Source organism: Diaphorina citri, unplaced genomic scaffold, assembly GCF_000475195.1.
Source record: "Diaphorina citri unplaced genomic scaffold, Diaci psyllid genome assembly version 1.1 scaffold936, whole genome shotgun sequence".
NCBI lineage: Eukaryota > Metazoa > Arthropoda > Insecta > Hemiptera > Psyllidae > Diaphorina > Diaphorina citri.
The window spans coordinates 15,937-41,779 of record NW_007378367.1 but is presented as its reverse complement, the minus strand read 5'-3'; the positions used below and the strand labels follow the sequence as shown (position 1 = coordinate 41,779).

General features: G+C 39.3%; 1 protein-coding gene across 7 annotated transcripts; it reads right to left on the bottom strand.

Moving 5' to 3' along the window:
* Positions 1 to 9,249: 9,249 nt before the first annotated feature.
* Positions 9,250 to 23,888, bottom strand: LOC103513179 (DNA repair protein RAD50). 7 transcript variants are annotated; one of them, XM_026826452.1, is made up of 10 exons: positions 23,761 to 23,888; positions 23,022 to 23,214; positions 22,513 to 22,640; positions 19,135 to 22,029; positions 18,827 to 19,045; positions 18,313 to 18,450; positions 16,184 to 16,340; positions 15,435 to 15,526; positions 14,208 to 14,405; positions 9,250 to 9,439 (listed from the first exon to the last, which is right to left on the bottom strand). In XM_026826452.1, exons 2-10 carry the CDS (start codon positions 23,119 to 23,121, stop codon positions 9,374 to 9,376), a joined length of 3,993 nt encoding a protein of 1,330 aa, XP_026682253.1. In that variant the 5' UTR covers positions 23,122 to 23,214; positions 23,761 to 23,888; the 3' UTR covers positions 9,250 to 9,373. The 7 variants fall into 7 exon arrangements, with proteins under 7 accessions (XP_026682253.1, XP_026682258.1, XP_026682257.1 ...); XM_026826457.1 differs by lacking the exons at positions 9,250 to 9,439; positions 14,208 to 14,405; positions 15,435 to 15,526 and adding exons at positions 9,442 to 9,825; positions 10,870 to 10,961; XM_026826456.1 differs by lacking the exon at positions 9,250 to 9,439 and having other exon boundaries at positions 14,018 to 14,405; positions 15,435 to 15,515; positions 16,173 to 16,340.
* Between the last annotated feature and the right edge of the window lie 1,955 nt (positions 23,889 to 25,843).

The following is a 25,843-nucleotide window of genomic DNA, read 5'->3' as shown; positions in this document are numbered from 1 at the left end:
TTAACGACAGTGTCCCGGTTCCCAAGTCCAGTCGCGCACGGTATGTGTTTAAGAAGTCCATTCCCAATAACACACCGGTCATGAGCCTCTCAATCACAACCAAATGCACGACGAAAGGGACACCCTGGATCATGATGGGGACTTCCACTGTGCCTATGGCATGTAACGAATGTCCCCCGGCTGATATCAGGTTTGGTTTTGACTTAGTTTTGACCCATTGGACGTTCGACACTTGCCTCACGAGGTCTGCCGCTACACAACTTTTGGTAGCTCCCGTATCGACACAAACTGTCCCAGACAAATCACCGATGGAAACATCGATTAGAGAGGAAGATTCCGATTTGATCCCACCGAGTGAAAGAATTTGCCCCCGGAGGGGCGATGCTAGTTTTTTGGAAAGGTGCGGCAAAAACGCGCCATATGGCCGTACCTATTACAACGGAAACACTTGGTGAGATTACCGTTAGAATTTCTCGATAAGGGCATCTGTTTCATATTTTGACCCGAAGAACCCTGGTTATGCCACGGCAAAGCGGGGACTGAATGACTGTTAGGAACCTCCCTCGACCGAGAGCGAGCCCGGTCTCTAGAACCATCTCTATCAGAAAAGAATCTGCCCCTACTTATGAACCTACCTCGAGCGTATCCACCTCGACCATTATTATACCTGTGGTTGGAGCGAGAATTTTGAAAGACATTAGAATTGTTACCAGCAGATCTACCACGGTTTACCTGAGATGAATCGACCCTCAATTGTCTTAACTCATTCTTTAGGTCCTGAATGTCCTTTTTCAGGTTGAGTTCGTTCCCTTGAGTTGGGTCATACTTACGGTCCTGGTCATGCTGACGATCAGATTTGTACGGAGAAGCATCCCGTTGACGACTATTAACTGCATTGATCAGGTCTTTTGCCCAATCCGGTGCCGCCATTTCCCTAGACACACTACCTGAATTTGACCTGTACTTCTTTGATGGTCCTGGTCATGCTGACGATCAGATTTGTACGGAGAAGCATCCCGTTGACGACTATTAACTGCATTGATCAGGTCTTTTGCCCAATCTGGTGCCGCCATTTCCCTAGACACACTACCTGAATTTGACCTGTACTTCTCTGACTGAGCATTGACCAAATACTTGATGTTATCCGTCTTTCTAATATTGGTCTCCAGCCCCTCCAAAGAAGTATTGTTTTCCATCAATAACACTTTTGCTAGTACATCGGGTGCTAAGCCCATCATTATCAACCGAACCTTTTTCGTTTCATCGATATCGCGGTTTACTTTATTAATTAATCGCAGCTTATCTTGGAAATATGTGTCTAAAGACTCAAGAGGACCCTGAATACGGTCTCTCATCTCTTGCTCAAGAATTTCCTCGCGACCTATCAATGGAAGGTAGTGACCCAGGAATCTTCGTTCTACTTCTTCCCACGGGAGGGGACCTAATTGATCAATCTTATTGTCGAAGAATAACAGCGCGTCACTTTTCAAGTACAGTGGCAAATAGTGACCCAGGAATCTTCGTTCTACTTCTTCCCACGGGAGGGGACCTAATTGATCAATCTTATTGTCGAAGAATAACAGCGCGTCACTTTTCAAGTACAGTGGCAAATAGTGCAATTTGAGGTCCTCATCCCACCGGTTAATTTTGGCTGTTCTATTATACTGTTCAAAGAATACTTCTACGTCCCCCAGACCATCAAAGGTTGGCGGAGTAACCGTCGGTGTTTTGACCTTAATGTTAGTTCCTACAGGGACGGAAGGACCACCGAAACTCGTTAACCCTGAGGGCTGGGAGCTTGCCCCCAAAAACCGATTTTGCAATTCCCGGCTCGTAGACACCAAGTGGGGGTTTATAACCCCAGGGGCGGGGCGATGGGGAGCCGAAGGCTCGAAGCTGGATAATGGTACTGGGGACCGAAGCTGAGTAATTATGGCCGAATTTTTATTGTAACTTCGAGCTGGAGGAACAGGAACCGTTAGATCAGCAGACCGCTCGGTAGTAACGGCTGGTGGAAGTTTTGCAAAATGAACACCCTGCGATGTTATACTAACCGAACAAAGGGGTGTAGTTAATGAAGGCGTAACAAACATATCTGTTGCCGAAGGTGCCGTCGGAGTATACCCTACCGCGCCTGCCTGGTCATCTAAGGGCATGCCTTGCGGAATCGAGGTTATGGTCGAACTAGTATTTGATGGAACTAACCGAACAAAGGGGTGTAGTTAATGAAGGCGTAACAAACATATCTGTTGCCGAAGGTGCCGTCGGAGTATACCCTACAGCGCCTGCCTGGTCATTTAAGGGCATGCCTTGCGGAATCGAGGTTAGGGTCGAACTAGTATTTGATGGGAGCGACTGTTCTTCTGTCCACTGTTGACGTTGCTCTTGGTATAACGAAGCTAACCGATTTTCTAAAACCGTCAGTCTTAACTAACCGAACAAAGGGGTGTAGTTAATGAAGGCGTAACAAACATATCTGTTGCCGAAGGTGCCGTCGGAGTATACCCTACAGCGCCTACCTGGTCATCTAAGGGCATGCCTTGCGGAATCGAGGTTATGGTCGAACTAGTATTTGATGGGAGCGACTGTTCTTCTGTCCACTGTTGACGTTGCTCTTGGTATAACGAAGCCAACCGATTTTCTAAAACCGTCAGTCTTGGAAGGAGATCTTTGTGCTCCACCCCCAATTCGGTAAGAGCCGAACCCTCCAATTCCAACTGCTTCATCCGTAATTTATAATGTTGAAATTTGGTCGTAACTATGTGCCAGTTTTGTGACATATAGCCATCACACCCCTCTAATAACGTCTCCACTAAATCGAAGCCAACTCTGATGTGTTGTAAGAGTTCTCTGGCAACCCCAACGTCTTGGGTGCGTCTGATATGATCGGGTGGAGTGGCCTGATGTTTTCTGACTCGTTTTCTAAGAGACTCTACAGTCTCATTCTCTTTGGCCTCCTTACCTCTAAGTTGAAGTTCGTAAATCAACTCATCCTTGGCCAATCGATTAACCTCCCATGCTAACGGAGAAGGACAACGTGCCAGTCTTAGAAGGAGATCTTTGTGCTCCACCCCCAATTCGGTAAGAGCCGAACCCTCCAATTCCAACTGCTTCATCCGTAATTTATAATGCTGAAATTTGGTCGTAACTATGTGCCAGTTTTGTGACATATAGCCATCACACCCCTCTAATAACGTTTCCACTAAATCGAAGCCAACTCTGATGTGTTGTAAGAGTTCTCTGGCAACCCCAACATCTTGGGTGGCCAGGCGGGGAGTGCAGAATAAAACCCGACACAACTCGGACCTTCTCTTGATCAGTGAGCATCTGTCAGGAACAGAAAAACAAAACTCCACGTGACTGACAAATCTCAATTAAAAACAAGATGGCGTGCGGGAAAAAAAAATGAATGGTAATGGTAACTAACACACTTTAGAGTGGAATGTCATTACTAGACGTCAAAACATAGCTAACAATTGAAGCTCTATTATTATGTGGCCCAGTTATCAAAGAAATAAAAACGAAATTTAATATTTCGGTTTGGTTAAATCCAAGTTTCACTACTGTGCTACCGAGCTTGTCAGATATATGAGGTTTTTTTTTTTAAAACCACTACCAAAGGTAGGTACATTGTTATTGCACCTTTCATAGTTAGTTGGCTCATACCGCACGCCATCCTGAATTATTTAGGAGTGATGGACTTACTTATGAGCTCATTGAGCTCTCTGAGTCCGAAATATTTTTTAAGATTATGGGGAAAGTACATAGGCTATCATAAAACATTCCAAAGTTCAACAAGAAAAAGATAAAACATCCCTAAAAACACAAATTTTCTGTCTTGACCCTCATTCACCACAAACATGATGAAATGTTTTTAAAACAACTTTTTTTTTTTATCAAGGCAGGTACCAATTTTCTCCCTCCTAGACCAGCCACTCACTATCAGGTATCAGGAAGACCTGAGTGGTAGAGGAGGAGAACTATCGATAGTCGGCGCCATCGATAGTTATCGATATTTTTCACCAGGCGGGGAGTGCAGAATAAAACCCGACACAACTCGGACCTTCTCTTGATCAGTGAGCATCTGTCAGGAACAGAAAAACAAAACTCTACGTGACTGACAAATCTCAATTAAAAACAAGATGGCGTGCGGGAAAAAAATGCAGACAAATATCGAACGGACATACAAGATAGAAAATTGCTATTTGGGGTACTCGGACGGGACTGACGACTTTGGCTTTCGAATCCAAAGTCGCCAACCCGAGGCTACCCCCTCCTCACTTGAAGAGGTAACCCCCCTATACTTTGATTGGTTATTTGGATCTGGTACCCCTCAGCTTTTAGTGTGAGGAGCGCCAGGATTGGTCCACTTCCCCTTTTCTGACGGAAAAGGGGAAATGTCCAATCTTCCCCGCTGCACGTGGAACCCTCTTGCTGACTAGGGAAATTGGCTAAGGAATAGCCACTTTCCCAGGCTGCGTGAGAATTCTCCAATTGTTGGGTGGTACGGGTCAAGTTACAAATCCAGGAGATTGTGATTCCCAGCAACGTAAGTTTAGACCCAGGTACTAGAACATCACAACTCTTGCTCGATTTATACCCGGACAATTTCTCACCCAACAAAACACACACAAGACTGAATAGGTAGTATAAAATATAAGTGAGTTTTCTTACGATAAATGATTTATTCTCATTACTTTCTATTATTTTTAATACATCTGTCTTATTATTGATTAGAAACAAATGATTCCTTATCCAGGTAGCTCACGACTTGGCTATTTCTTTTCTTTTGAGATCAATAATTAATACGAACGGATGAAATTGCATGTCTCAAACAGGATTCGATTCTGCGCTCTTTCACTTATGAAGCGAATGGTTGACCACTGAGCTACCTGTAAGGCCCGTCATACGTTGTAAGCGTAGTAGCGTGTAGTCGCCTGTAAAAGCAAACCTATGGAAATGATAGTCTGATGGTGGATTTCACCAGCCTTCTTTCCAGCCTCAAACAGCCCGTTAGCTTAACAGCCCTGTTAAGCGAATACAAATTAAATGGAACTTAACTGGCTGTTAGCTTAACAAGAGTTTTAAGGACTGAATAAATATTGGTGAAATCCAACACAACAAGAGAGTCTCCATCATTTTCATATGTTTAGTTTTTTTCAGGCGACTACGCGCTACTAATACGCTTCCAATATGCGACAGGCCCAAGTTATGCCCCATACAGCAGATATGTATAGAGGATTCTATCTTTTTTTTTTTTAGAAGAGAAACTATACTGAGAGTCTGGACGATTGGTAGGAACCCTCATGGCTAGATGACGGGTCCTAGTGTGGGTGTATGAAAATGTGAACCATCTTCACAAACCCACACCAGGCTCCCGCCATATTATGTTGGACTCACTGCTTCCGCTTGCTGAAAGCAAATCGGGCCCTACTCCCTAGCCCTACCAGTGCCTACCAACCAAAACCTCCAATACGTCAGACCACACGGTATAGGAAACAGATCATCCCGGAAATACGCGTGTATTGCTTCAGAATCCCACGGCTCTCATGAAGCCTATAGAGCAAAGTTGTATTTTCCTTTCGGAAAAGGAACAGATTCTGATGGCACACCATCTTGGATTTCCTTACAGTTTAGTACAGGCGCCATTTCAAGTTCCAATGGGAGTTGGACTTACTTTATCATGGGCACTCATTGCTAGATTGAAACCCCAGAAATGAAATTTTAAGCATTTCTATTGAGATCAGCGTGTTTCGAACTTCCTTTATCAGCGAAGAAAAAAAAAAGTGGTTGAGCCCCATTTGAGAATTCGAGCACAATAGTAGTAGCCTACTGCTGGAGTAAAGGGACTTTTCAGTCCTATGCGAGCAGTATAAATAAGCAGATAAGCACTATTATTCCTATTCCATTTTTAAAGTGAATTCTATCTAGTCTATTAGAGTGGTTATTTTATTTATTCTATCTGTCTGTTTACCTTCCACTCGGACCGTCCTGGGATCTATATTCTATCTTAAACAGCTACATTTGTAAGCAAATGTGGAAACACAGCCCTCACGTCATGTGCTCTCTAGTTTTACCTCACGTGATATCATGCGTCCAAGCACACTGGTATCATGCCCAATCATTAGTTGTTAGTGTCATAGTATGTCAGAGTCTTGATTTTGGCCAGTGATGATGAGGGTGTCTGGTGGAAATATAATTCAGTCTTGCACGAACTTTCAACTAAAAATGTTCTCTTCCTTATTTTCTGTAAACTAAAACAGTTAGTTGCCAGGAAAAATATTTTGAATCAATTTGCGATTTGAAAATTTAAAAATTCCATGGGGAAATAAAATCCTATGTTCGTCATAACATGCTGACTTTTTCCTTTCAGGTGTTATCAATTACAACTTCCTGTGTTTCCGAGAAGCCCTGCAGCAAGTGTTTGAGATCAGGAACAAAGCGCTAGCGGCAGAGAGCAGTTCGGACACGGAGAGTATAGACAAAGTCGCCACAAATACGATTGCGACCACCTGAGCATTGACTGCCATTGAATCATGATGCTGCCTAAACACTTGGGCCACTTCGTATGTTACCAATAAAATTCTAACTAACACTGAAAAGAGGGAATGTGACTTCAAGTTCGGGACTTTCCCGATTCAAGTAGGCATCCACAACGGAGCATCGACCCTAGTCCTGACCCAAGAGAAAATAAACAAACCATGCTAATGAATAGAAGTGTCCTCAACGGAGCCTTGACCATAGTACCGACCCTTGCAGAAAATTAAGAAATTAAGCTGAGTATTTTTTCTGTGAGGGTCGATGGTTTTGTAGACATTTATAACATTCTAACCTCAAAATTATCAAGTGTATCTAAAAGAAAGCAGGAGGTTCCAGGCTCCGTTGTGGATACTTTGGTGCGAAGGTCGATGGTCGCCGTTGTGGATGCGCACTAAGTCTCAGAGTGCGCTTTTTGTGTACGAAACTAAGAACTGACTTCAAAAGAGGGTTAAAATCTTTAAAAAAAGTTTCATCCGTAGAACCTCTTGTGCATTGCTCGTATTTCAGGCTTGTGCCCAAAACGAAAATTCTCAGCGAGATTTTTTTTCTATCAATTTTTATACATGTCTAATTGAATGTGTCTCTAATATGTTGTTGATTTCTGAAGTTATCTCAATAGTATTGTCTCATCCTGAGATTTTTTGGTTCTTTTATTATTACATATTTATAACTCGATCCATATAAATTCTTTTTTTATTTTCTTTTTCAAGAGGTTTTATGGAGGGAAGTGCCAAGGTCTTATCCTCCCGAAAGCGAAGAGAGAAGGAAGACAGGATGAAGAGAAAGCCAGTCGTTCCGAGAACGAACCTTATCTGTTAAGGTAAAGGATAAAGTTCGCCCCCGACGGTAATCGAAACCGCATCCTAGGGCGTACAAAGCAGGTACGCTACCCTCCAAGCTAACCCAAAAACCATTGGATGACGTGATTAACTGTAAAAAATGATAACTTCAGAAATGTGTGTATTACCATCACCCTATGTATAATCGTCTCACACCCAGTTAAAATTTTGTTGATTGTTACTTGATTGTTGAAATAAGAACGTATATTTTTTGTATTGAATGAAAGAAACGAGTATTTTATTTTGGACAGAAAACAAGTCAAATTGTAAGGAATGGAATTGAAAACAAGTTGCAAACCACATAAAGAAATTACTTTATCACATTTATTAAGCACCTCGTCCTAAGGAAAGACCTCTCACTTCTTACTCTACGCGAAGAAGAAAAATTTGTTGAAATCTACCCGTTTTAAAAACAAAAATACTATTCAAAATCTACAAAAACATCGATATTTTTTTTTGTAATTGACAAATCGGTAAAAAAAAACCCCTTTTTACATTTTTATCCTAACAATATAATAGGAACTGTTTCTTTGAAAATACGAGTAAATCGTTCATTGAGGTACAAAAATTAAAGAAGAAATCGGATCTTGTTCGGCGTTTTCCAACTAGGATTGAGGATTTCCTTATCAGGTACTATGTACGTATTCAATATTCAAGTCATTCTCGGATTAAACGCAAATCTAAGATCAAAAAAAAAGACCAAAAAGCCAAGGAAAAAAAAATGACAACCATAGCATAGGTAGGTCATAAGGAAAGAAAGAACAAAAAAGGTAACGGGTACAAAATAATAAAGAATCACAAGAGGACAATAAAAAATAACACGTTCCCAAATAACAGTTACAAAATTTAACAACTCAAAACGAAAAAAAAAAAGGTCAAATAAAAATGGCAACTTAATCTTTCGACCGTGGTTATTACAATCAGGTTAGGTTCACTTTGGTTAATCAAAAGGTTAGGGTTTACTCACTCCGATGGCGTATTAGGGATATGTGAATTCCGTGAAAACCAGACTGCTTGCCTCCAAAGAACTCTATGTTGTGTCAACTCCTCCCAGTCGTTCAGCCCCCATCTGTTGCATAGTCTCTTCATCTCGTTGATCCAGCAGCTACGTGGTCTCCCTGGTAAGCGTTTGCCTTGATGTGGTGTGTTGGTGAAGATCTTCCACACGGCTCTGTTTTTGTCTATTCTCATCAGGTGACCAAGCCATCGTAGTCTGTTAGTGTTCATGGTGGCTACTATATTTGGTTGTTTGGATAGGGCGTGGATGTCGCTGTTGTGTCTCCTTTTCCATGACTGGGTTTGATGGTCGAAGTAGGGTCCAAATATTGTTCTGTACACTTTGTTTTCGAATACTTGCATTTGATGTTCTTCTCGCTTCGTAACGCTCCATGTCTCTGATCCGTATAATAGGACAGGTTTGATGATGGTGTTGTACAGGGTCAGTTTTGAGTTCCGGGATAGGAGTCTGGAGCTGAGTAGGGATCTGAGGCTGTTAGGGTTTGAAGTATTATAAAATAGTTAACACTCTTTGAAGTGGTCCTCTTCTGTGATGACATTCTTTGGTTAAAACAAATTGAAGGTCTATTAAATCTTCTTCTTCCTAGCCTTTTCCTATTTAAATAAGGTCGGCGTGTTGTAGGTCTATGGATTAAACAGGAGTTCATTAACCTTTAAAGGCCACACATTCAAGAGGTCTTTGTTTGGCAGAATTCACATGAGCTCTTCCAGCCAACCACATCAAGGCACAAGAGGCTTAACTCCATACACAAAAAGCCCAATCTGAGGCTTAGGTGTAGGGGGCAAACAGCCCTAAAGGATGGGTTAAGCAGGTTAACACCCATATTTATGAACAAAATGCTGGCTCTTAAGTTCGTGCTAAGCATAGTCTCAAGGCATTTGATTGGTCAATTTTGACTTGAGACTGATCTAAGAACGATCATTCTTGTTCATAAATAAATACGAGTGTAAGTTTCTACGAAGACAGAAAGGACCTCCTAGTATCGAGTCTTCATTTTCTTATTCGGTCTCATCTTCATATCTAGCAGCTCATTCTCCTCCATGTTCGTGCTAAGCATAGTCTCAAGACATTTGATTGGTCAATTTTGACTTGAGACTGATCTAAGAACGATCATTCTTGTTCATAAATACGGGTGTAAGTTTCTACGAAGACAGAAGGGACCTCCTAGTATCGAGTCTTCATTTTCTTATTCGGTCTCATCTTCATATCCAGCAGCTCATTCTCCCCCATTTCATTGGAAACCGTATTGGCGGGGTACTGTATATCCGACAGACCCTTATGGTCCCGCACTATCCGCACCACATAGGCGCGATCTATGGCGGTCAGATTCTCGATGAACTCTTCGTCGTGCGTGATGACTATGAGTTGGAAATTCTTCTGATCACTCTTCTCCTCCACTAGCAACGCGAGAGCCTTGCTCAGACTCACCTGGAAATGAAAAGCACGTCAAGTTTAACACAAAAGTACTAGAGGTTAGAGGAGGAGAACTATCGATAGTCGGCGCCATCGATAGTTATAGCGTTCGATAGTCAAAACTATCGATAGTTCTCCTCCTCTAGTAGAGGTTTATTAATCTCTAGAAGTCACTCGGATCCCGACCGGGTTGGAAATCTACAGAGCAAACGCCAAAAACCGCTAGGAAGAAAATGATTGGAAATTCTTCTGATCACTCTTCTCCTCCACTAGCAACGCGAGAGCCTTGCTCAGACTCACCTGGAAATGAAAAGCACGTCAAGTTCAACACAAAAGTACTAGAGGTTAGAGGAGGAGAACTATCGATAGTCGGCGCCATCGATAGTTATCGATAGTTTTCAAAAAACTATCGATAGCGTTCGATAGTCAAAACTATCGATAGTTCTCCTCCTCTAGTAGAGGTTTATTAATCTCTAGAAGTCACTCGGGTCCCGACCGGGTTTGAAATCTACAGAGCAAACGCCAAAAATCGCTAGGAAGAAAATGATAAAAAAAATCCTTCATGTGATGATGAACATTCTTGCCAAAGTTCATCAAAGTCAGACCAAAGGCCGTTTAAAAAAAAATCGTCCTTGACGAATTGCTAACATTGGCTTCAAGTGTATAAAGATGTTTCTCCTTAGCATTGATATCCTCTTGTATTCTGTTAATATCAAACGTAATGGAACTCAGAGCTTTATCAAGAGAATTTTTGAAGTTTTCCTCAGGAATCATATCAAATAACCCTACTAGCTTCTCTACGGACTATTAATGAATTTATTTCGTTTTAAGAAAAATCCATCGAAATTTTCTCTACGGAGAAAATTTTGATGGATTTTTCTGAATTTTGTAGACCTTTTTTTTCTATTCGGGGAAGCATTGTTTCTCTTTCTCGACCTAATATGAACTCTATTTCCCAATAACTTAATCCAAGTGCGAATAATTGGTACCAAACTGACATGTCACTTGCACTAGATTTGACCCATATAAATAGATAACAAATGAGACTCAATCTCTTACCGCATTCTTGATGTCCAAATTGGTCGTTGGTTCATCGAGCGCAAATATACCGCAGTTCCGGGAGAATGTCTCGGCCAGGGCTAGTCGGATAAAATGATAAATAAAAAAATCCTTCATGTGATGAACATTCTTGCCAAAGTTCATCAAAGTCAGACCAAAGGCCGTTTATTTTTCATTTAAGCATTATTTATGTATTTACCTACCTGGTATTGTATAATATAAGACATATTTCTAGAATGGGGGATGTCAACAGAATAGTAGGTAACTACTAAGTAAGTTGGTCAAATGAATTGGAACACTGAGTGATGGACTTACTTATGAGCTCATTGAGCTCTCTGAGTCCGAAATATTTTTTAAGATTATGGGGAAAGTACATAGGCTATCATAATCATAAAACATTCCAAAGTTCAACAAGAAAAAGATAAAAAATCCCTAAAAACACAAATTTTCTGTCTTGACCCTCATTCACCACAAACATGATGAAATGTTTTTAAAACAACTTCACAAGCCTTCAGGCACACTCCCTTTTTCAAGCCCCTAGGTTTACCTTGCCCTAGGGATCAATTTAATTTGAAGAAACCATTATTTATTATTTTTTATATTATTATTATTATTATTTCATCTAACAATTCTTTCACAAGCTCAAGAAACCTTGAGCTGAATCCTCCTTGTCTAAAACTTTTGGTACCATTTTGGTACTGATGAAAGTGAGTAGTGATACAATAAGTTGGGAAAAAAAAACAATAACACTGTGTTAACTACTTTCAGATGCTCAGGATGACTATATGGAAGCTTTGAACACACTGAACCTTGTTGTCATCAAGGCATACAACGTCAACAAGAACATCCGGTTTGAAGTGTTTGTGCATAAGGTGGATGGATTGTACGAAGACAACAAGATGGAGACACAACGAGACATTCATCAGAGATCCAATGATGACCTCTTGGATGCAGGTAAGTGATGAAATAATCAAAGATCTCTGTCTTGTATAATATGAATTTTTTTGGTGTTAAGCAGGAGGTGGTTTATTGGTGTTGAGCATGAATAAGAAGAAGAAAAAATCTATATATATATTTATTTAATACCTAGGGTGGGTGGGGGTAATTATGATCCAAAAATTAATCTTTTGCCATAACTTTTTTCTTGTTCTCCTGGGAATCAGAAATTTAGTGAGTAGTTACCCATAGACATTCGTATTGTTTCAGTTAAGCCTCATTTCAACAAAAGGAATAGAAAAAAAATTAAAGCAGAAATCCGTGGATCATAATTGCCCCATGACTTGGGGTAATTATGATCCACCCTAAAAATGATAACTTCAGAAATGTGTGTATTACCATCACCCTATGTATAATCGTCTCACACCCAGTTAAAATTTTGTTGATTGTTACTTTGATTGTTGAAATAAGAACGTATATTTTTTGTATTGAATGAAAGAAACGAGTATTTTATTTTGGACAGAAAACAAGTTAAATTGTAAGGAATGGAATTGAAAACAAGTTGCAAACCACATAAAGAAATTACTTTATCACATTTATTAAGCACCTCGTCCTAAGGAAAGACCTCTCACTTCTTACTCTACGCGAAGAAGAAAAATTTGTTGAAATCTACCCGTTTTAAAAACAAAAATACTATTCAAAATCTACAAAAACATCGATATTTTTTTTTGTAATTGACAAATCGGTAAAAAAAAACCCCTTTTTACATTTTTATCCTAACAATATAATAGGAACTGTTTCTTTGAAAATACGAGTAAATCGTTCATTGAGGTACAAAAATTAAAGAAGAAATCGGATCTTGTTCGGCGTTTTCCAACTAGGATTGAGGATTTCCTTATCAGGTACTATGTACGTATTCAATATTCAAGTCATTCTCGGATTAAACTCAAATCTAAGATCAAAAAAAAAAAAGACCAAAAAGCCAAGAAAAAAAAATCACAACCATAGCATAGGTTAGGTCATAAGGAAAGAACAAAAAAAGGTAACGGGTACAAAATAATAAAGAATCACAAGAGGACAATAAACAATAACACGTTCCCAAATAACAGTTAACAAAATTTATCAATTCAAAACGAACAAAAAAAAGTCAAATAAAAATGGCAACTTAATCTTTCGACCGTGGTTATTACAATCAGGTTAGGTTCACTTTGGTTTATCAAAAGGTTACGGTTTACTCATTCACTCACTCCGATGGCGTATTAGGGATAATTTGTGAATCCCGTGCCAACCAGACTGCTTGCCTCCAAAGAACTCTATGTTGTGTCAACTCCTCCCACTCGTTCAGCCCCCATCTGTTGCATAGTCTCTTCATCTCGTTGATCCAGCAGCTATGTGGTCTCCCTGGTAAACGTTTGCCTTGATGTGGTGTGTTGGTGAAGATCTTCCACACGGCTCTGTTTTTGTCTTTTCTCATCAGGTGACCAAGCCATCGTAGTCTGTTAGTGTTCATGGTGGCCCTAGCTCACGCTGTAATGTGTTCAATTCTCGAATATTTTGATCAAGTAAAGTAAGATCACCTTGTAGAGATAAAGCTGTTTTCTCCTTAGTCTTGGGTGTTTCTAATGCCGTTTTCAATTTCTTCAGCTCTCCCTTTGTTTCGATAACGTTTACTTCAAGTTCAACGTTTTCGAATACTTGCATTTGATGTTCTTCTCGCTTCGTAACGCTCCATGTCTCTGATCCGTATAATAGGACAGGTTTGATGATGGTGTTGTACAGGGTCAGTTTTGAGTTCCGGGATAGGAGTCTGGAGCTGAGTAGGGATCTGAGGCTGTTAGGGTTTGAAGTATTATAAAATAGTTAACACTCTTTGAAGTGGTCCTCTTCTGTGATGACATTCTTTGGTTAAAACAAATTGAAGGTCTATTAAATCTTCTTCTTCCTAGCCTTTTCCTATTTAAATAAGGTCGGCGTGTTGTAGGTCTATGGATTAAACAGGAGTTCATTAACCTTTAAAGGCCACACATTCAAGAGGTCTTTGTTTGGCAGAATTCACATGAGCTCTTCCAGCCAACCACATCAAGGCACAAGAGGCTTAACTCCATACACAAAAAGCCCAATCTGAGGCTTAGGTGTAGGGGGCAAACAGCCCTAAAGGATGGGTTAAGCAGGTTAACACCCATATTTATGAACAAAATGCTGGCTCTTAAGTTCGTGCTAAGCATAGTCTCAAGGCATTTGATTGGTCAATTTTGACTTGAGACTGATCTAAGAACGATCATTCTTGTTCATAAATAAATACGAGTGTAAGTTTCTACGAAGACAGAAAGGACCTCCTAGTATCGAGTCTTCATTTTCTTATTCGGTCTCATCTTCATATCTAGCAGCTCATTCTCCTCCATGTCATTGGAAACCGTATTGGCGGGGTACTGTATATCCGACAGACCCTTATGGTCCCGCACTATCCGCACCACATAGGCGCGATCTATGGCGGTCAGATTCTCGATGAACTCTTCGTCGTGCGTGATGACTATGAGTTGGAAATTCTTCTGATCACTCTTCTCCTCCACTAGCAACGCGAGAGCCTTGCTCAGACTCACCTGGAAATGAAAAGCACGTCAAGTTTAACACAAAAGTACTAGAGGTTAGAGGAGGAGAACTATCGATAGTCGGCGCCATCGATAGTTATCGATAGTTTTCAAAAAACTATCGATAGCGTTCGATAGTCAAAACTATCGATAGTTCTCCTCCTCTAGTAGAGGTTTATTAATCTCTAGAAGTCACTCGGATCCCGACCGGGTTGGAAATCTACAGAGCAAACGCCAAAAACCGCTAGGAAGAAAATGATAAAAAAATCCTTCATGTGATGAACATTCTTGCCAAAGTTCATCAAAGTCAGACCAAAGGCCGTTTAAAAAAAAAAAATCGTCGAACTTGGGCCTACTAGCTTCTCTACGGACTATTAATGAATTTATTTCGTTTTAAGAAAAATCCATCGAAATTTTCTCTACGGAGAAAATTTTGATGTGGAGAAAATTTTGATGGATTTTTCTGAATTTTGTAATAGTCGCCCCCATCGATTGTTATCGATAGTTTTCAAAAAACTATCGATAGCGTTCGATAGTCAAAACTATCGATAGTTCTCCTCCTCTAGTAGAGGTTTATTAATCTCTAGAAGTCACTCGGATCCCGACCGGGTTGGAAATCTACAGAGCAAACGCCAAAAACCGCTAGGAAGAAAATGATAAAAAAATCCTTCATGTGATGAACATTCTTGCCAAAGTTCATCAAAGTCAGACCAAAGGCCGTTTAAAAAAAAAAAATCGTCGAACTTGGGCCTACTAGCTTCTCTACGGACTATTAATGAATTTATTTCGTTTTAAGAAAAATCCATCGAAATTTTCTCTACGGAGAAAATTTTGATGTGGAGAAAATTTTGATGGATTTTTCTGAATTTTGTAGACCTTTTTTTTCTATTCGGGGAAGCATTGTTTCTCTATCTCGACCTAATATGAACTCTATTTCCCAATAACTTAATCCAAGTGCGAATAATTGGTACCAAACTGACATGTCACTTGCACTGGATTTGACCCATATAAATAGATAACAAATGAGACTCAATCTCTTACCGCATTCTTAATGTCCAAATTGGTCGTTGGTTCATCGAGCGCAAATATACCGCAGTTCCGGGAGAATGTCTCGGCCAGGGCCAGTCGTATGAAAGTTGGATGATAGCGGTCAGGAAGAATATTTTGAAGCAGAAGATCAAGAAGGACAAGGGGATTCACAAGAAGATGAAGAGATGGAAGAGCAAAGAATTGAAGATGAAGACCAGGAAGATGGAAATGAAGAAATAGAAGATGATAAGGAAACACTAGTTATACGTGCGTCGCTTCTCACTCCCCGTGCCCACGTCCGCCGCGATGCTGATATAATCGATATCGTTCCCCTAGTAGAAGAAAATAGAATTTTAACTGTGTGAAGCATAAATGCTTGTCACATGTCAGTCCCTGCTTAATGCACTACGCTAAACTTTATGACTTGACTTGGACTTGAACCACCAACCTCCAGATCTGAAGTCCACCGCGCTAACCACTACACCACTGAGGTTGGTGGTAGAATAGAATACACCTTGTTTATCCTGCTCGAATGAGACTAAAAAGTCCCTTTACCCCAGCAGTCGAAACAAGGTCTCATGTATTTTATGGGTATAATAGAATAGAATATACCTTGTTTATCCTGCCAGAATGAGAGTGAAAAGTCCCTTAAGTATAACAACATAAGACATACTTAAATGTTAATAGTAGCGCTCTGGCTGAGGGACTATAAACAGAGAGTAGATCAGCGTCTAGCTAGGGGACTATAAATAGTCGGATAATGAGGCACGCCAGCACGCGTTGCCCCGCGCTACACCGGTTCCGCATATCCTGCTCGATCCCATTCTTCTTCTGAACGACGCGATAGTTATACGTGCGTCGCTTCTCACTTCCCGTGCCCACGTCCGCCGCGATGCTGATATAATCGATATCGTTCCCCTAGTAGAAGAAAATAGAAATAATTTTAATTGTGTGAAGCATAAATGCTTGTCACATGTCAGTCCCTGCTTAATGCACTACGCTAAACTTTATGACTTGACTTGGACTTGAACCACCAACCTCCAGATCTGAAGTCCACCGCGCTAACCACTACACCACTGAGGTTGGTGGTAGAATAGAATACACCTTGTTTATCCTGCTCGAATGAGACTAAAAAGTCCCTTTACCCCAGCAGTCGAAACAAGGTCTCATGTATTTTATGGGTATAATAGAATAGAATATACCTTGTTTATCCTGCCAGAATGAGAGTGAAAAGTCCCTTAAGTATAACAACATAAGACATACTTAAATGTTAATAGTAGCGCTCTGGCTGAGGGACTATAAACAGAGAGTAGATCAGCGTCTAGCTAGGGGACTATAAACAGGGAGTAGACTAGGCCAAATTTCTTTGTGCTATATCAATAGCGAAGGTCGAGCGCAAAGGGCATCCCACTCGGAAAATTTTGTTTAGCCAAAACCAGTTGGCCTCAAAGCGATCACTCTAAAGCTGATAGAGAGGCCGACGACAAACGCCGACCCCATCTGAACATGGGAAAAGGCGAAGAAGAAGAAGAAGAAGAAGAAGAAGACATAAATGTTAACAGTAGAAGACCTTGCTTCTTTTTCTTCATCTTCTCCCGTGTACAGACGGGGACGGCGTTTTTCGTCAGCCTCTCAATCAGCCCTAACTAGGATCAGTCTAAAGCAATGGTTTGGCACCAAATGACATTTGGTTTTGGTACAAATTTTACAAGTGGATGCCCTTCGCACTCAACCTTTGTTATTTCTTCCACGAGGGAAATTCAGGCTTGTCTACTCCCCGTTTAAAGTCCCCCAGCCAGACTAAGCTGGTCTACTACCTGTTTAACGTCCCCCAGCCAGACAGAGTAGAAGACCTTGCTTAATTATTAAAAATAGATACCTGGTAGATACGCGTCCAGTATTCGCGAATCAAACGGTTGATGCTTCGCATCTTCTGCGAGTGATACTTGATGACACAGTTCTCCAGCGTGTGATGGTACTTGGTCAGATCTGAGATCATGATTTCCGAGAGTTTCAACTGAAACGACCAAAGGAAAGTTTCATTTTATTGAACTCATACCTGATAAAAGATGACACCGCGCTAACCACTACACCACTGAGGTTGGTGGTAGAATAGAATACACCTTGTTTATCCTGCTCGAATGAGACTAAAAAGTCCCTTTACCCCAGCAGTCGAAACAAGGTCTCATGTATTTTATGGGTATAATAGAATAGAATATACCTTGTTTATCCTGCCAGAATGAGAGTGAAAAGTCCCTTAAGTATAACAACATAAGACATAAATGTTAACAGTAGCGCTCTGGCTGAGGTACTATAAACAGAGAGTAGATCAGCGTCCAATAGCTAGGGGACTATATTCAGGGAGTAGACTAGGCCAAATTTCTTTGTGCTATATCAATAGCGAAGGTCGAGCGCAAAGGGCATCCCACTCGGAAAATTTTGTTTAGCCAAAACCAGTTGGCCTCAAAGCGATCACTCTAAAGCTGATTGAGAGGCCGACGAAAAACGCCGACCTCATCTGAACATGGGAAAAGAAGAAGGAGAAGAAGAAGAAGAAGACATAAATGTTAACAGCCTTTTCCTACTTATATAGGGTCGGCGTTTCTTGTCAGTCCCTTCCAGGCAGCCCATTATACCTCATGCCTTGTTAATTTTTTTTTTATTCAAGTCCTGATCCACACAATCTTTCCACCTTTTCTTCGGCCTCCCTCGCCCTTTTCTCCCCCTCACTTCCATTCTCTCAATTCTTTTACCTATGTAGCTTTCATCTCTTTTTTTTTCAGCCTGACCATACCACTGTAATCTCTTTATCTGGATCTTCCTTGACACTTTCGTTACTTTTATCCTATTCCTTAGTATAAGGCCTTGCATAATTATTAAATATAGATACCTGGTAGATACGCGTCCAGTATTCGCGAATCAAACGGTTGATGCTTCGCATCTTCTGCGAGTGATACTTGATGACACAGTTCTCCAGCGTGTGATGGTACTTGGTCAGATCTGAGATCATGATTTCCGAGAGTTTCAACTGAAACGACCAAAGGAAAGTTTTATTTTATTGAACTCATACCTGATAAAAGATGATTATATGAAATATTGTTCACATATTAAATTTCTTTCTTCTAATAATAATAATAAAAGAAAGTGGCAAGAATAGAAGTGGAAAGAAAGAGAGCAAGAGGTAGACCAAAGAAGAGATGGAAAAACTGTGTGAACGAATATCCACGCGAGAAGCAGCTATCTCCCGTTTGAACGGGATAAGGTAAAGTAGAAGAAGAAGAATAATAGGTACAGAAAATTTTATAGCGAATAAATGATACAAAATATCACCTACAGATAAGATTTTAATTAATTGCTGTAATATTAGATACATAATACTCGTACGTGCGAGGATGCATAGTTACCTTGTAAGCGTTTTTTAAAAACCGCTGATCCGCATTTTTCAAGTATTCTTTCTTCAAATCATTCTCAGTGGCCTTGATGATTTCACCTATTTCTTGAACACGTCCATTGATGTTGGCTTTCTTCTTCATCAAGGTTTCATTTTCATTCAACAGCTTCTCACGTTCGTTTCTTAAACTTTTCAAATCAAGGTGAATAATATCTTTCTTGAGCGTTTCAACCTCTTCATTTAGTTTAGCCACTGCTTCTTTCTTCTCGAGCAGAGTCATTTCAAGTCAAGGTGAATAATATCTTTCTTGAGCGTTTCAACCTCTTCATTTAGTTTAGCCACTGCTTCTTTCTTCTCGAGCAGAGTCAGGTTGTTTTTCAAATCTATTTCTTCCAAGCTTTGGTTTGCAATGGACTGATTGATTTCATTGATGGTACGCTCGCATACACCTCGCTTCGCAATGATATCTTCTTTCCTTTGATTCAATTTCTGCACAGATTCTCTGAGGGCGGCCAGTTGTGTCAAAGTACCGCGTTTTGTATAGTTCAATATTTCTAGCTTTATTCTTTTAACCTCTTCCAGTTGTTTTGTATAATCCTGTATCTTTGCTCCCTCTTCATTTAATTTTTTCTTATGCTCTTTTTTCAAAGCATCAAGTTCGCTTTGGGCTAAATTTAATTGGGTTTCAATGGGAGCAACTTTTCTACCAAGTTCTTCAAGTTCAGTTTGATACACGGAATCCATTCCTTCGAGTTCACATTTCCTGTCTTCTAGAGATTTCAGCATGCCTGCTCCTCCTTGTACAGTTAATTGTTTTGAGTGAATATCATTCTTTTGTTTTTGTAAGGATTGTAACTTCTCGTTGTGACTATTCAATCTCGTTTGACCACTTTCTATTTTACTTCTGAAGGTATTCAATTCATTTTTCTTCTCCTTTTGTTGTGCCAACACTTGATCCAAATCCACCCCAGTAGACCTCATGCCAGATATTTTAGATTCCTGACGTTCTAGCTCACGCTGTAATGTGTTCAATTCTCGAATATTTTGATCAAGTAAAGTAAGATCACCTTGTAGAGATAAAGCTGTTTTCTCCTTGGTCTTGGGTGTTTCTAATGCCGTTTTCAATTTCTTCAGCTCTCCCTTTGTTTCGATAACGTTTTCTTCAAGTTCAATAAGTTTACTTCGTAGAGAAGGAATGTCGGTATCCTGCAGTTTCATTATATTTTCGTAGACTGGTTTCAGTTCTTGCAGACTTCTTTGTTGTTTACAAAGTTGATCAATGTGTGTTTTCTTGTTGTTCGTTTGTTCAGGAATTTCTTTGATTTTAGTTTTCAATTTATTCACTAATCCAGGAACACTATAATCAGATTCAAAGAATCTCGTACATAACGGACAGCGAGGTTCATTTTCTTCTAACTTACCAATGTAGCTATTAAACAAATATTGTGTACTTGTCATCATGCTAACTTCTTCTTGTTCTCTCTTCAATTCCAATGTTACACGATCGAGTTCATCTTCGAAAGGTTTAGAGCCCAGTACTAATTCCATACGATCCATCAACTCAGCGAGAGTTCTTTTTTGATCTCTTAAAGTTTTTGACGAATTGCTAACATTGGCTTCAAGTGTATAAAGATGTTTCTCCTTAGCATTGATATCCTCTTGTATTCTGTTAATATCAAACGTGATCGAACTCAGAGCTTTATCAAGAGAATTTTTGAAGTTTTCCTCAGGAATCATATCAAATAATAAGTGAAAAGCACGATCGTGTCTCTCTTTTAGAAGATTTATATCAGCAAGTTTTGACTCTTTTCTATTCTTCAATGATTTTATCTCAGCTAAGGTGATGTTCTGTGCTTGCAGAATACTAATTTCTGCATCAATAACACATAATTCATCCTCCAACTCATTACGTTGCCTTATCCAAGCTTCAATCTCGTTCTTTAATTGATCAGGATCCAAACTTTTTGAAAGTTGATCGATCTCAGAATTCACTCGATTTAGTTTAGTTTGTAAAACTTGTAATGTGCTTTGAGACTGATTGACTTCATTAATTTGAGTGATCACATTAGTTAAATCCTTTTTGTTACCTTCGATTTGCTGCTTAAAGCTTTTGATTTTACTTTCAAGTTCTACTTTCTCCACTATCAAAGCATTTATTTCTGCTTGCTTTGTGTTCTCATTATCTGAAAAAGTTCTCTCCAGTATCTTAATATCTGACAAATATTTATCAATGGTGGTTTGACTCATCTTTATTAATCCTTCACCTTCTTCTGGTGTATACTGAGATTTCGCTGTTGTGTCCAGGCATAGTGTATCTGCCAAGTTGTTTAATTTTGTTTTCAAAGTATCATTGAGTTTCTTATGTGTTTCTTCATCTCTTTCAAGCTTACCCAACTTCATTTGGGCTTCATTTATGTGGGTATGTGATTGTTTTTCTTCTTGAATGTATTGGGACTTTAATCTCTCCTGATTCTCCAACTCAGAACATTTTTCATCTAAATTGATTTTGAAGAGATTTAGCTTGCTTTGAAGTTCAGCCTTGTCTCCACTAAAAAGTTGTTTGATGGATGACTCTAGTTCATTACAACTTTCTTGAATCATATCTCGTTCTGTTTTCTTTGTTTGATACTGTGTACTCATGACAGACATATTTCTTTCTTTCTCAGTGAGCTGTACCAGCTTTTCATTGATTGGTTTCATGCTTTCCTCAATATTGTGCAGTTCTTCAAATGATTGATCTCGTTTCTGAGTGTTGTTGTAAATCAATTGCTTCTTACTATCAGCTTCTTTCTTATAATTCAGTGTGGCTTGATAATGAGCTTTGATTTCAGGAATTTCTTTTCTGAGTCTATCTCTTTGAATTTTTATTGATTCCAGAGCTTTATTATACTTTGTTGCATCAAATATTTCATCAAAAATTTCTTTGACTTTTTTCCCTTCATCAAGAGGCCAGCTGCTGTTTTCTTGATGGCAAAAAATTACATTGTTCAGAATTGCCTTGGAGACTCCAATCAAATTACACATCTCAAGTACTGATTCTTGCTGAAGACAACCCAAGTTCTTCTGAACTCCAGTAGCAAATATTTTCCTTGATATTGTTGTGTCTCGAGTGGCACAGTTATCTTTTCCATTTTTATTGCTGAGGAGTAGTGATCTAACAACACATACAGTGTCATTATTTTCACAAGTACATTGCAGTTTCACTATGGCATGAGTCTGTAAGAAAAACAATAATACACAGTTAAATTTTGAGGCTCTAAAAATAAGATATAAATATAAAATGTCCTAGGATCTTCCCCCTTTCAATCTCATGCCTTTCTTTGATTTAATCAATTTCCTGAGAAGATTCCCAACCAACAATCATTGACCTAAACATTTCATACTTACCTCGTCTTTTTTGCCTATGCGTGGATCATGGACAAAGTTTTTGCCAGATGAAGCACCTTGAGGGTACTCATTAGTGAGTGCAAACTTGATACATTCTATGATTGTTGTCTTTCAAGTTCAACCCCCAGACCAGGCAGACCCCCCGGCTGATTACAGAGTCTCAGCCAAACAGTCCACCCAGCCCGGGAATCAAACCCAAATATAAATGTCCTAGGATCTTCCCCCTTTCAATCTCATACCTTTCTTTGATTTAATCAATTTCCTGAGAAGATTCCCAACCAACAATCATTGACCTAAACGTTTTATACTTGCCTCATCTTTTTTGCCTATGCGTGGATCATGGACAAAGTTTTTGCCAGATGAAGCACCTTGAGGGTACTCATTAGTGAGTGCAAACTTGATACATTCTATGATTGTTGTCTTGCCACAACCGTTTTCACCAACAATCAAAGTCAGGGGCCTCTGAAATCTCACAACTCTGTTCTTGTCTGCAGGAAAATTCCTTATACCCATGATATGCAGTTGATCTAACAAAGCCATTGTGTTTGTTTTTGGTGTTGACCTTGATATAAAGTTGCTATTCAAAGATTATGGTGGAACTGTTTAGATTAGAGCAGCATACATTTCAGCATCCTGGGGGGAAAAAGAAGTGGTTAAAGTCACATATTTTAACACTTGAGATGAGTCACATTTGAAAAGTTAGCACTTTTACAGCTACAGGAAGATACAATCCCCAAGTTCTGAAAGACTCTGTTGGTCTTGTTATGTAAATTGACAAGTAGGTACTTCAGTGACCCAATTAACAAAGGATGTACTTTCACCAACAATCAAAGTCAGGGGCCTCTGAAATCTCACAACTCTGTTCTTGTCTGCAGGAAAATTTCTTATACCCATGATATGCAGCTGATCTAACAAAGCCATTGTGTTTGTTTTTGGTGTTGATCTTGATATAAAGTTGCAATTCAAAGATTATAGTGGAACTGTTTAGATTAGAGCAGCATACATTTCAGCATCCTGGGGGAAAAAGAAGTGGTTAAAGCCACATATTTTAACACTTGAGATGAGTCACATTTGAAAAGTTAGCACTTTTACAGCTACAGGAAGATACAATCCCCAAGTTCTGAAAGACTCTGTTGGTCTTGTTATGTAAATTGACAAGTATACTTCAGTGACCCAATCAACAAAGGATGTACCATCCCATCACATGGTATATTTTTCTATATTGTGCAAGGAGAGAGGATCCCAATGAAGTGTGGGATGAGAGCTCCCTTGTGGCCTGTGGTTATCCCACAACATTGGCTCAAACCTGATCTGATCAGTTTTTTGGGAAGAGGTTGCTCTTCAACACAAGCGATAGTTCAAAATCTATTTATGGAATCACTTACCATTCATTTCAGGATATATTCAATGAGAAAAAACTACTTATTTTAGACGTAGATGAAGAAAAGAGGAAAATTCAATTTTTTGCCTGCTTTTCGCGAGATTCGATATTGCGAGGGAAAAACAAGTCCATTTTGCAACACAAGCGATAGTTCAAAATCTATTTATGGAATCACTTACCATTCATTTCAGGATATATTCAATCAAAAAACCAGAGAAAAAACTGCTCATTTTAGACGTAGAAGAAGAAAAGAGGAAAATTCAATTTTTTTGCCTGCTTTTCGCGAGATTCGAGATTGCGAGGGAAAAACAAGTCCATTTTGAAAAAATCAAAGAACGCATGCGCTATTGCGCTCATGAATCAAGGAGGTAAAAAAGCAGTGGATAAAAGCAAAAAAGTGAAGCCCAATATTTTACAGTGTTGCCGGTCTACCTGTCTTCATGACAAAAAAAAATCAAGACAAAAAAAAATCTGATTCATTTTTCCATTGACCATTCCAGGATCTAGCACAGGGGAGCGTGTTGAGGACGAGATTTTTCGAGAAAAATCCCATGACAACAGTAGGGGGATGGGATTTTACTTTCCATAAAACGTCCCTTTCCCACCATAAATTCTTTGTTTATTTTTGACTTGTAATTTTTATAAATTTTTTTTCAAGTTCTCAATACTTACTTGGTACACATTTTATTGTGTGTGATATTCAAACTGTAAAAGCATATCAAGAAAGATGGTAATGATAGTTTTTTTTTTCTCTTCTTTTTTTTTTACAAGGAAATGTGGTAGTTTTATTTAGACATTGGAGCTTGTAATAACTTTCACGTAGGGGCCACTGATCCCTGGTCACAAACCTAAATAAAATACAGGTCACAATCATACCTGTATTCTGTATTCTCTTGAGGAAGTTCCGGCAGCTAATACCAACAGCAAACTACACCACTGTCGCCAAATCCTGAGTCAACAGTCTCGAGACACATTAACACAAGGAATGTTCTATATGATTCGACTAATGACTTCCCTCCAGACAAGAGCAATCAATAAATTACACGACAAGGTATATGGAAACAAAATCCCCGGGATTTCCAAGAACTTGTTATTAAGAGAGCATCAGGGGAAAGAAAACACTGTTTTTAGTAGCATCAGAATTAAGCAGAAGAATAACACCAAATTACTGATATTCCTCAAGGAAACTAATAGCATCGGAATTAAGCAGAAAGAAAACACTATTTTACTGATGTTCGTTTCTACACCGAGAAGAGGCACAATACTTCCCATTTAGGTGCTGGGTCAACACGAGAACACCAGAAAGTAACCCGTAGAAATATTTTCAATCGAAAAACGAGTACAAATTTTTGTCGATGGTGGAATTCGAATGCGGGACCTTCTGCATGGCAAGCAAGCGCGTTACCACTGGACCAACTTACCTCACCAAGAAGGAGTACTTCAATAGTGCACGCACTGACTGATTTGGAGAACATACTTACACATTTTGTATTTGGTAGGTGTTGAAAAATGATCATTTTTATAACATTTACATGCCATTTAACTACAAAAATAAATAAAAATGCCGTTTTCTTGGGTTTACTAAAAAAAAAGGTAGGGAATATACGATTAAGTAATTAGTTTTTTGTGTTCTAAACATCTTTGTTCTTATAATTTTTTTCGTACGACTTACCATTTTCAATAAATAAATACGATTATCTGAAAAAACAGTTATCTTGCCCCTTCATTGCATAACTAAAAGCTCTCGAAACTTCAAGCCGAATGTGCGACCTCAAGATGATAAAATTTTTTCATAAAATTTTCAGGGATTAATCTACTCATCAATACGCAACTTTTGACATATCAGGCGTTTCGAAATTCGAAAAAAAATTTCCAACCCTATAGTTTCACTCCACCCTATTGGATAGGTACTTGCATTCTTCTTCTTTCTTGTTCTTGCCAGTTGCCAGATTGGATTTTTGCCCAGCGTTTCTCAAATTTTTTAACCGTTTTGATTGGTTAAAATGTGGCGCGAGATTTTTAAAATTTAGGCATTTTGCAGACTGCAGCAGTGTTGCCAAAAATCACCGTAATTTGTGCGGTAATGAATTTTGTACGGTAATCGGTAATATGCAAACATACCTATACCTACTACAAGTAGGTACAAGTACCAAGTACTAGTACCTAGTTACCTATAGTGGGTGTACAACCATCCTACCCTTTTATATTATCAAGAAAAAGAGACAATATGAAACAATTATGTTGGCACCATATGGACCAATG

Bases quoted from the DNA above. Each gene is read 5' to 3' on its own strand.
- LOC103513179 (XM_026826452.1), bottom strand. From the start codon at position 23,121: ATGGCTTTGTTAGATCAGCTGCATATCATGGGTATAAGAAATTTTCCT. The intron at 15,527-16,183 runs TTATCCGACTAT...ATCATCCAACTT, and splicing joins ACGCGTGCTGGCGTGCCTCA to TCATACGACTGGCCCTGGCC. The intron at 9,440-14,207 runs ATGGAGGAGAAT...CTTAGCACGAAC, and splicing joins CCAATACGGTTTCCAATGAC to ATGGAGGAGAATGAGCTGCT.